Here is a 12486-nt window from a genome sequence, read left to right on the forward strand (position 1 = left end):
GAAAGAGCACAACAACTTTCAGCAGTATATAGCGTTGATAGCCTGGACAAAGGAACATGGCAACCTATAGTGGCAGTTGGGGACAATACCCTGGTATATTCTTAGAATTTTTAGGTGTGACCGAAAATTTCCATTCCTCCCCTGAAGCATGACAGGAGATGGATAGCTACTGTTTATCTGGGGCATCAATTTGATCCTCTTGAATCAGACAACTACTAGACCTTCTCCCCAAAGGAAGAAAAATCCCTTTTCCTCCCACCCCTTTTGGATGTCTGGATTTATACGCCTGAGCTGCGCACTGACATTTACAGCCAATTCTCCACAAACCACTATAAGTACTTTATGGATCACAGTTTGAGAACGTCTGCTCTATACCAATATAAGTTCCCTTGAGTAATATTTGAGTGCTTATTCCCTGCTCAGCAAAATTCTTCACCAATTCCATCACCTCTCCATACCTCAGCTTCCCATCCACAAACCAGGGACAATACACTATAGCCTCACAGAGTTGTCATGAGGCCAAATCAATCAATATCTGCACAGCATCCAGACAGGCCCAGAGAGCAGGTACTATATACATTCAAAATAGGATTCCATTATTATATTTACTGGGCTGCAATATACTATGGAGTTATGATGGCTTTAGCAGCAGGATGAATATAAGATAAAAGCTGCTGACTCCCCAAAACACAAATCAAGAAGCCTGAGTTCTACAAATATAGAATTTGAGAGCCGATAGCCCTCTAACAGACAGAGTCAGAACAATAATTATAAAAATTGCAATTGAAATCTCAAAATCCTATTTTAGGAATCACTCCAGTCTTTCCAGTGATTTCAGTGGGAGTAGGATAAGGCCCTCAGGTTACAGAGGTCCTAAATAGAAAACTTGTTCAGATGTAAGTTTCCCCTTGAGGAAATTATTTCTGTGTTCCGTATGCAGTAATGACCTTGCAGGATCAGATCCTCCCTGACATGCTGGAAAAGGAACATGGGGAGAAGCAATTAAGGACAGGTAAGGAGTACTGAAAGAATTTAGGCAGGCAGCTAGGACCCATGACTGTCAGCTAGGAGGAAAGAACAAGCGGTTTCACAAGAGGAGGTGCTGTCTGTGTAGGTATCCACAATGTATGACTGGATAAACTGGTCTTTCCACAGGCAAGGCAGAGGACAAGTCAGCAAGCAATGAAAAGGAACCAGGGACAGAGGGAAACAATAAAAACATTTACCGTTTGGCAATCTGGGGTGTAAATCCACAGCGCTTCAGCGTGGCCCATACTAACTATCCATGTGGACCACACTGCTATGCATTGAAAGTTACCTAATATGCAGTGACATACTAATGTACAGTAGGGAACTTCCAATGCACAGCAGCGGGCCCATACAGACAATGAGTGGCATGCTGGAGATGTACTCCCCAGCTAGCCACTCAGTGAGTGTTTGAATAGACAGGCCCAGAGAGAAACGGCAATATGAGGTCTATATGGTGCAGTCTTCTTTTAGATGAAGGTACACATCCACAAGCAGTCAATTCAGTCCATAGTTAAGGAATTCTCTTGGATTCTTCACTGACATTAAGCTCTCACATAGCAACATCCACGAATAACACTTTTTACCATCTCCAGTTGGCGAGGAGAGTCCTTCCTCAACCTGATGGATAATGACCTCGTCTTCATCACCTCTCAGCTGAATTACAGCCATGCAAAATCCATGGGATGAATTCTACACCATTTAGGAAACTAAATAAATGAGTAAAACAAACCACTATATAATGTTTCCTCAGCAACACAGGCTACCATCAGCACATCCAACCTGTTCTCTGCACTGTACATTGGCTTCACATATATCAAATCAAGTTCAAGGCCTCAGCCTTTATCTTCACTGTGCTCAGTGGTCTGCATCCAGGACATTTAAAGATCACCTTAAGTTCCAGGATGAAGACGGTGGTTGACAATTTCGCTTCTCTGGCACAACTGAACTTTCTACAACATGGATAAGGAGGAGACAGAGCTTTCTTGGGGGCTGTTCTGCGAACTGTGGAATGAACTGCTAAAGGAACTAAGGACTATCACAAACCTTACCACCATTTGCTCCAAACAGAAGGCTCATTTCTTTGACTTACCTTCTCTAACATAAATACACAGCAACCAAAAAACCCATGCTAGAACAAAACACTACATTGCACATTCAACCCCCTCCTGGGGAGAAGATGAGAAGGAAAAAAAAACACATGCATATGAGATATTAGTCACATTACTTAATTCACTAAAGGAAAGCCCTCAGAGACTCAGGAGCTAAGCCTCCCCAAACCTCCGCTAATGGTCCTGGGGCTCAGAGCTCCTCTGGGTGGCCGGGGCTTGGGCTGACCAGGGTGGCTTGGACAGGCCAGCTGGGGCAGCTTGGATGGGCAGACGGGTGCACGGAGCGGCTCGGGTGGGTTGGCTAGGGCTTCTCCGGCCATGGTGTGGGCTTGGGGCTCCTCTGGCCCTGGTGGGCAGAAGTGGGGTGTGGGGACTTGGGCAAAAGGGGAAGAGTGGGGGTGGGGTGCGCCACCCGTGAGCTTGATACAAGAACTGATATAGAACAGCACAACAATACGTGATGTCACAGTAATGGGAAAAGTGATGTCGAAAAGAGGGAAGAATTGCACTGACAGGCAGTTCATAGCCCAGACAACCCTTTGTCATGCATGGGGCATTACAATAGAGAAAGGGAGAAAAGAAACAAAGAAAAGGAATATTTGCCACTGAGGAGTGGGGAGAAAGAAAATTAACCCCATCTAGTTGCTGTTAAAAACAATGTTCCTATTGAACTAACAGTGTCACTGAGCCCAGGCCAAAAGTGAAAACTTTAGCACCACACTGCTCAACTTGCCTGATCTCATTCCATAAACAACTTCCAAGACCATACAATTCATGTGCAAAAAAATGTACAAATGTAAGTTGTACAAATGTACACATAACATACCTGATACAACCAAAAAAGCAAATAAATGGGCTGGGCATGGGAAGTAATTGTTTTTTGGCTGTTCTTATCTGATGGAGATGGAACCCTGTCTGGTACTGGGATCGTAAGTGATTCTAAATCTGTTTTTAGTGAACTGGAAACATTAGATAATGGGTTGTTTTTACACTGTAAATCTACTTTCAGTGAGCTGGAAATGTGTTAGATAATGGGTTGTTTTTACACTGTAAATCTACTTTCAGTGAGCTGGAAATGTATTAGATAATGAGTTGTTTATGAGTTGCAAATCTGTTCAGTGAGCTGAATATGTGTCAGATAATGGGTTGTTTATGAATTCTAAATCAATATTCAGTGAGTTGGAACTGGGTTAGGTAATGGCTTGTGTAGGGGTTGTAAATCTGTTTTCAGTGAACTGGAAATGTTGGATAATGGGTTGTTTCTGAGTAGTAAATCTGTTTTCAGTGAGCTGAAAAAAATGTTAGATAATGGGTTGCTTGTGAGTTGTAAATCTGTTTTTAGTGAACTGGAAACCTGTTCATTAAAGGGCTCTTTATATGTCGTAACTGTTTTCAGTGAGCAAAAAATATTTGATAATGCATTGGTTTTGAGTGGCAGATCTGATGTCAGTGAAGTAGAAACAACAGCTCATGGATTCTTTATGAGTAGTACGTATGAATTCAGTGAATTAGAAATGTGAGTTAATAGTATCTTGCTTATCATCCATTCTATTCTCACCTTTCTGGTTAAATATTGAGTTATGGTTTGTATGAATTGTAGATATGTGCTTAATAAGTTGAGAAGGGTTGTAGACCTGTTTTGAGTGAACTAGAACCACCCTAGATGATGTTTTTAGTGCAGTTTCAGAGCTCTTGCAGCCCAAAGAAAACATGTTACAAAATATTTGCTGATTAATTGGTTTTCAATTTTCAGGAGGACCAGAGGGTTTAATTATTGTCACAGGTACATCAAATTTTATCTCATTATGCTATATTTTGCTTCCCTATCACCACTAGTGAAATCTGTATGCTTGCTTTCACCTAACCACCTCTTCCCCATAGCACATAATCAGCAGGTCAGAAATTAGAAGAATACATTACCTTATATGCAATTTTAATACATTATAGTGAAAAAAATTCATATCACTCCTGGCTTTGGAGCCAGCTTTGCTCCTTCCATTTCCCTCACCCCTTCAATTTTCTTTATAGATGCCAAATTGCTGCATTTTACCACCCACTTCAGAAGATACCACCACTGGTTTAAATTGAGTAATACCACATTTACACTGGTGTGAGAGGAGAATCAAGTGCAAGGATTCTGAATAAAGAGAAGAATATTTCAAACTGGAGCATAAAATCCCAACAAAATATTAAAGATATTGGACAAAGACAAAATATTTCAGAACAGCTGAAAAATACACAGTAACATACATAGTCTTACAAAATTATTTGTCATTCAGTATGAAACTACAACTCAAGCATTTATAGAAAACAGAAGTTGTGGGCATGAGAACAATATGGTTCTCAAATATGTCCAATATTAACACAGTTTAGTTTTCTGCATTGAGAAAGAAATTCATCTGATACAATGGTTCAGAAGAAGAATATTGTTAGTGATAGATGAATTCAGGAGTATTAAGATTCCAGGTAGAATTAAATGCTATGAACCGTGCTTTGTAGAGTGTCTTTAGGCACATTAATACATAGTATTATAGTGTAACTGGGGACACCTTATAAAGCACTGATTTAGCTATAATTACGATTGGAAGGATGAATTTTTTATCAATAAATGTTGATTTCATGTACACACATAAAATGACAAACACATATTTCCATAGATGATGATCAAAATTGACAGATAGGCAAATAAGAAAAATGGTATTTGAAAACCTATTAGCATTTGATTTAAGGATATTGACTTGTATATTTTGACATGTGATGTTGACAGTTTGTTTTTAATTATTATAAAGCTTTAATCTGTTGAATTTCAATGTATACTGTCATTTAATAATCATTGTCTGCCCCCTCATAACTTCCCATAACTGGGAAAATTTGAAATCAATAACACTTGAGGGGAGAGTTAAACTTCATAATTTTGTTCAACTGTGAAAATTTAAATAGATAAAAATATACAACACTATTATCTGTTGAAATTATAAAATAATAAAATATTGAATTCTGCCAAACCTACCTATAATATTGTCCCAGACAGAGAGAGAGAGAGAGAGAGAGAGAGAGAGAGAGAATTGAAAGGTCTTCAATTCTATCTCATACAATGCTTATCATATTTTGGTGCTAGTGGAAACAAAATAATGATGGAAGCTCCAGCCATGGGTTCATAGTGAAGATTAAGTTGAAATTTTAATTTAAAGAGAGGAGCAAAGGTAGTTTGGGTGCTGTGACAGAGTTGAGACACTGAAGGAATGCCCCCTTATGGCTGGGCATAGCATAGTAGCCTGTCCTCTCTAACATCTCCACCAATGGCTGCTCTGGCCTCATGATTGTCTGCCTCTTCTCATTATTCAGGTCTCCAGCCAGGCCACATTTAGTTCCACCCTTTCCAGTGTAAAAGAAAGACCAACAAAAACAAATGTTGGATCCCTCCTTTCAGTCTGATGCCCTGGATGCCCAGGGGACCCCCTTTCCTCAGGGCTTCCAGTAGCCCATATCTTCTTCTCAGGGCTTCATGCCACCTTGACATTGGCTGTTAGCAAAACCCGGCCCACCATCTACAGCAGATTCCAGTGCAGGGACCCTAGAAGAAGCAGTCACTCTGCCAGACTCCTTACTGCCACCTCCCTGGGCTTCTTCCTATAAAGCCATTCTGTGGGCTCTCTCCTCACCTACAAAAACCTTCTGGTTCTCTAGAGGTCTCTTGTATTCTAGATGGGTGTTCCAAATACATTTTTGTTATTCTAAGGCCTCTGAGTTTTCCACATAAATATCTGCCTTATGTTTTGCGTAGTCCATCCTCATGTTTGTTTATTAGAAATAGGTTACTATTTAATCCACAATGACCTTTTAAAATTCTGAATAGATCCACTTCATTCTTTCTCTCAGGGCCTTGGATTAATATCACCATTTTCAAGTATTGGGTACATTTCATGGATTTTTTTCCCCCTTCGTTTCATGTGCCCACAGTTCTTGTCATTCCTTCCTCAGTTCATTTTGATTAAGCGTTTAATTCCAGTTTGTTTAAGGGGATATCCAGGCCAATTTTTGTGTGCTTAATGGCATTTTTTGTCTGCCAGTTTGATGCCAGCTACCCCTACATGTGTAGGGATCCATATTACTACTGGCAATATCCAATTGCACCAATTCACTTTCTAGCAGTAATATTTGATTGGGTATATCATTTCTTCTGTCAGACTTGCCATTGTAAAGTGCCTGCAGCCCTGATAAAGAATCATACAGGATGGCCATGGTGGCTGCACATTTAAGACCCAAGCTAGTGCCAGCAATATAGCTGTTAGCTCAGCCATTAAGATGGAGATAATGATCAGTGGAAAGGGACACTGGCTCTGAACCATCACTTGACTTAGTGATCGGTAGCCTACACAGAGACACAGGGACTCATCTTTTCTCTTTATAGTGAGGACGAGAGCCCCCCCAGGAGACACTGAGTGACAGATTAGCTCCTTAGATAGTTTTCCTGGGTGTACTCAGAGAAGGAAAAATGTTCCGGTGACATCACACAGACCTGGGCATGGCATTTCCTGTTTGCCTGTCTTGCTTGTCTACCTGGTCATGAAAGATTTGATTTTTTGCCAACAGTTGTGCCACTCAGTCCCACAAAACCATGTTCTCTGCTTGTATTTGATTGACCACTCCTATACAGCCAAAGCCCCTCAGGGATTCCTGGGCACCTAAATACCGTTTTTCTCCATTCCGTTGTCAGTGGATGTGGAGAGGTAAAGTGATCTTTAAAGTAAAATGTCAGGGCTGGGTCATGGGTGGCTTGCCTAGTGGCTAGAACCACAGCCAGATGTTAGGAGTCAGAGTTGTGGATCAATGCAGGCTCAGGAACCAGAAGTCAGAAGCAGAAGACAAGACCGAATCAGAAACTGGGTATCGCAGCCAAGAGGTAAAGTCAAGGTCAAGAACTGTGGAGGTGGCTGCTGCCTGGGAAATCTGCAGACTCAGGCTCTAGATCAGCTGCTCCTTACATGTGAATGATATTGCTGTCTTCTGATGGGATTAATGAAAGATAGTTGGATACTTTATGTGTGTGCTTATTTTGCTCTAACCCTCTTCTTTGCTCTTCATCTTTAACAATGTGACTTCAAGAAATAGCTATGGTACACCAAATACAGTAATATGGGCTGCAACATAATGGTCTACCTGAGAAATCCAGGTAAGATAGTAGTACTTATTGAAGAGGAATGTCATTTATGTAACCCTTGGACCACATGGAGACGAGATACTAAGTGGAATTGCAGCCTCAGAAAAAGCTGAGGTCCTTTTAAATAAATAAATACACACACACACACACACACACACACACACACACACACACACACAACTAATGTGTGGCTCTGGGCTGTGATATTTGTCTGAATGGGGGCCCTGGAGTAGCAGGCTGTAGGCACCAAGAAGCCAAATGAATTTGTAGCCTCAAGTGTCCCTCCCTTCTTGTTCTGGGAGGGAAAGTGTATCAAAATGTGCACTGGGTTACCAAATGGATTGTGCACAGACATAGATACAGGATACAGGCATAGGTCTTTGGTATGATCACTGGGCAGGAGGCACACATCTTGGAGTGCTTACAGAGCTCCGGGCCTGATATGGCACTAGTGAGAAGCTGAATGAGCCTTATGCAAAAGCAGGCTACATACACTAAAGTTATCCTCTACTCCTCCACACTGACTAACTACATGAAAATAAACATACACTAGACTAAGAGAAGAACTTAAATTGTAAGCTGTTTGGGACAGGGACTGTCTTTTTGTTCTGTGTATGTACAGTGCCTAGCACAACGGGGTCTTGGTCCATGACTAGGAATCCTTGTATAGTAATACAAATAAATAAATACATAAATAGATCATTTAACCTGACACAAAGGTGAATCCCATTTGCTCTCTGTGACAACAGCAAAGCAAATGAGGTGTTTGGGGGGTGTACATCCTTATACAGAATAGGGTAATGATGTCACCCTTACAGAAGATGCATATCCCGCCCACTCTCCCAACAAACAGCTTTTCAAGGCAATTTCACAGCTCAGCCCAAGGAGCACCACATCCACAAATGGAAATGCACAGAAACCTAGAAGACTAGTCTTTACAATATGTCCTATTTTAATTTGTTATATTGCATCATCCTGTTTTCACAAACTATGAAATCTGCATGTTCACTCACAATTTCTTTGAAAAGTTGAGTCCTTTCTTTTGCCTCATCTTTGGCTAATATTAAAAGTTCATAGGCACATTTTTAAGTGCAACTTTGAAACATAATAGATTTGTTGACAAGTGTATACAGGTTCTTATTCAGTGCACTAGGAATATTAAATGGCAGAGATAAACTCTATTGAAATGCAAATTGTGAATGACAATCAACAATGTCATAACTCTCCAACTGCACTGTAAATACTAACTGCTCTTTAGGATTGTACACCCTGTACATCACATAAATAACACAGAGTAGGTGACTTTGAAGCTGTGAGATAATTGAGTCTGCAATATGTAGATAGATGATCTTATTACTTATCATAGTTGTGTTATATATCTTACAGTATAGTATGCTTTCATTAGTTGTACCCAACCAAGTGTAATCAAGTAAAACCAAGTGTCATCAAATCCTTATTTAATAAGGGCTACCAATACAAATAAAAAAAATAAAAAAAATGTTTACTTACTTTCAATTATCACTTTTCTGCCGGCCCAGTTGTCTTTAATAAGTTGTATATTTCCAAAATGTGCATCACTAAAGAAGATACGGTTAGTACCCGTTCCTTTCAAGCTGTAGTCAAAAGCCAATGCTATCACATTTTTGAAGTAGTCTGGATTTTCATATGGCCTTACTGGTGAATTTAAATTGGTCTCATCTGAAAGATGTATACTTTTTAATATTGTCCTTCCTGAATACAGCAAGTAACCATCATGTCTCAGACAAGTGACTCCATCGTCTCCAAGATAGCCATGTGCACAAGCACATGTTCTTTGTGCATTACCTCGATACAGACAAAGTTGCTGACATCCACCGTTGTTCTTGGCACAAACATTAGTACCTGTAAGGAAAAATTAGTCTGGCTTTTGTAACTGTCGCAGTTGGTTGACTTAAATCAGAATAAGCTTTTATTGTGCATCCGAAGGATTCTTTGATGTAACCATTTGTGTTATATTTGTTAATGCAACAGAGCACTATGAAAGTAAAAATGAACCATTATTGTTTAGGTCTCAAAATTCTGACCACCAATTTTTAAACCAATTTTTAAAAGTGAATTTATGAGCATGGATAATTAATGTTGTTTTCAAATAATAACAGTATTTATTATATAGAATATAGAATACATAATTATTCAATCTTAAGGAGTTGAAAATCTGTGAATTTTATTAACTTTTTCAAGAGAAAGATACATTATCAATATTTTATTGTGCAATTTCTCAATGTTTAGATGTACAGCTATTTGCTAACATTTTATTTTCAATTCCTTTGATTGATGACTTTAAAATATTCCCTCCTACCAAATGTACACAATTAAGGAATTATTGTCAAACTAATAACTTCTGTGTGATTTTACAGCTTCAAAGATTGCAAAACTTTCAGAAATTGCAGAGAAAGTATTTTTGTCTGTCCTTTCAGTACTTTGTACGTAGTCTGTTTCACTAGCTTCCATAGTTTACTTGACAACAGTGGAGAAAAAACACATTTTTAAAAAGTTGTTTTGTGGTTGTAAAACCACAAAATTTGTCAGGTAACTCAGGGCACATTTATTTTAAACATATTTATTTATTTATTTATTTATTCATTCATTTATTTTATTGCTATATTTTAAGCTGGGTATCCGGCTCAATGAAAACAATAGTTTGTTTATGAGTATAAACACTGTCACCATTTCTTTTTGTTAAGATAAAGTTAGAAAAAACTTGAAAGTTATTATACATATCCTTGCCCCTAAGGAGATAACTATAGTAAAATAAAATGAAAACATTGTGAAGAGTTATTTGTACACCATTTTTCTCAGATTTTTTTGATGGTACTTTAAAGTTTTATTAGGCTAGATAAGTCACGGCAGATGATTTTCTTAAACTTCTATATATTCCTCTCTCTATATATACATTGTAATGGTATTTAAAATCAATGAAATATAGAAGAAATAAAATGTCCTATATATTTTCCTATATATATAGGAAACTTTATTTCTTCTATATTTCATTGATTTTAAATACCATTCAGTAAGGCCATGATCCTGAAACCATGCAGAATTTCACTGATGCAGGGACAGAAGTTTGCTTGCAGATCATAGTGCAGGATTGGTACTTTGGAAAGGGTAAAACAGATGTTTGGGGGGGGAGAAAATGAGAATTAATCACTTGTCACTTAAATGTTTTTTTATTAGTGCTAGACATGTCATGAAGCAAGCTAATTACATTTTAAAACTTCATTTAACTATTTTTAGATTAATAATAAATAATAATAAAATTCCAAAAACATTTTCCCCTTTTTTTCCTTTGCCTTCATGCCTCACTGACAGCCCCCCCAAAAGACATTTAACATATGTAGCCTAATAAAAATTTGAAAAACATTAAAAAATTCAACTATAATAAAACATGTTTTTCAAACTAACATCAAAAGATTTTTTATCATTTTATTTCTTTTTCAGTAACTGTCTCACTTATTTCTAGTATAATCAAGTCTTTAAATATCTAGTTAAAAATCATTTTTTAAACAAAAAGACTATTTTTCAACCTATTTTTCTATTTTCCATGCTCTATAATACACAAAGCCTTTCCAAGGAAGCAGACATTAACTCTTTCTAAGCCCACTTTAAAAACAGTTAAAGATGAGTGAAGGAAATTTTTTTTTAGTCCACAAAATATTATCTTTAATCTTCTGAAATCACAGGCACAGAGCCCTAACAATGGCAATACCCAGCACGTTGTCCAAAAGAGAGCTTTCTAGTCAACATCACTAAAACATCTTTTTAAAAATAATGAAAATACACTATGTTAGAAAACATTTTTCCTTAAAAATAGGCAGTTTTATTTATTGTAAGCATTATGTCTACCATATGTATGAAAAAACAAACCCACAAAAAACAAAAACAAAGTACCACATCCTCTAAAAGGCATAACAGATTTCACAACGTGTAATATTTTAATTACAGCACTTTGTGGGTGCCAGGAACACCAGAGACATGGTCTTATTAGAGTACATGTCAAACCTTATTAATTTAAACTTTATATGTACTTGGGTGTGCACGCACAATTTAGACTGGATTCACCATTTTTTTGGGGGGTTTTTTTGGTGGCAACTGTGTGTTTGGAGGAAACAAATCTAATCTCTGCTAGAATTCAGCTTGATCCAAAGTTCACTGAAATCAATGTCAGTTTATCCACCGCCTTAAGTTGTTACGGATGATCAGGAAGCTTTGAGATTTGGCTGTCTAATAAAATCAGTTAGCAGGTATTGATCCATTACTGATTGATCCTTAATGCCTCCTGGCAATGGGAAGGCAGGCTGCTAGGTTTCCCCAAACAAGCGGATGGTGATCTCACAATTTTGGTACTAACTCCAACCTTCTCTTTTTTGGGGATTAGGAAGTTGCGGCAAAGCAACTATGGTCTAGAGTAAAACATGACATTTCGAGTTCTCAGTTTCCTTTGATCCCTTTCAGTAGTACCTTAGGCCTGCGCAGGGTACTGGATAATTTTTAATCACTGACTTGTGATGGACAAGTGCCAGGTGTCCATGTTGATTATTTTACTTCAGTTTAAGGCCCATGTCCTACTCAGACACATGGTTTTGGGTTTTTGTTTTGTTTTACTATTGAAAGGGTGATGGGGGGATTTTGTTTCATCTATTTTCTTTAGGAACAGTTTTATTTAGAAAATCATAATTTAAAAAAAGGAAAATTGGGGAGAATTTTAAAAAAAAGTTTCATAAAACAAGGATGATTTTGCTTTTCATATTATCCAAAATTAATACACAAGAAGAGTAATATAGGATATTAAAGTCATCATTAATATAATTAGCAAGAGAAAACCTTTCTCTCGTTGTCTGTTGAAGACTTTCACTTCCTTGAGGTTTATTCCCAAGCCAGTCCTCATGGTCACAGCATCTGTGGCATCATTCTTATGACCTCTTCTGATCGAGCCATTAGCATGTGCTCTGCCAAAAAAAGTTGAAGATGGCTGATCAACAACCTTCATATAATTAAATTCAAACAAGTAATTAAAATGGGACGAACAGCTGGCCTACCAGAAGCAGAAGAAATCAACTCTTTTCTGTGACATTGATATGCTTTGAATATCGAAAGCACCTTTTCAGTGGAACTTGCATAGCTTTGTGAGATCCTTTCTGTGACCTTGCT

At 38.0% G+C, this 12486-nt stretch overlaps 1 protein-coding gene across 1 annotated transcript in view; it reads right to left on the reverse strand.

Annotated features, from left to right (window-relative positions):
- LRP1B (LDL receptor related protein 1B) overlaps positions 1–12486 on the reverse strand; it is a gene marked incomplete at its 5' end in the record, with an annotated part of 885246 nt that overhangs the window by 362680 nt on the left and 510080 nt on the right. Inside the window, 2 exons of the mRNA XM_084642729.1 lie at positions 8809–9180; positions 12160–12284. Coding sequence (XP_084498855.1) covers positions 8809–9180; positions 12160–12284 — 497 coding nt within the window. The remainder of the gene's footprint in view (positions 1–8808; positions 9181–12159; positions 12285–12486) is intronic.

Source organism: Lepidochelys olivacea, assembly GCF_965140295.1.
Source record: "Lepidochelys olivacea isolate rLepOli2 genome assembly, chromosome: 11".
Classification (NCBI taxonomy): Eukaryota; Metazoa; Chordata; order Testudines; family Cheloniidae; genus Lepidochelys; species Lepidochelys olivacea.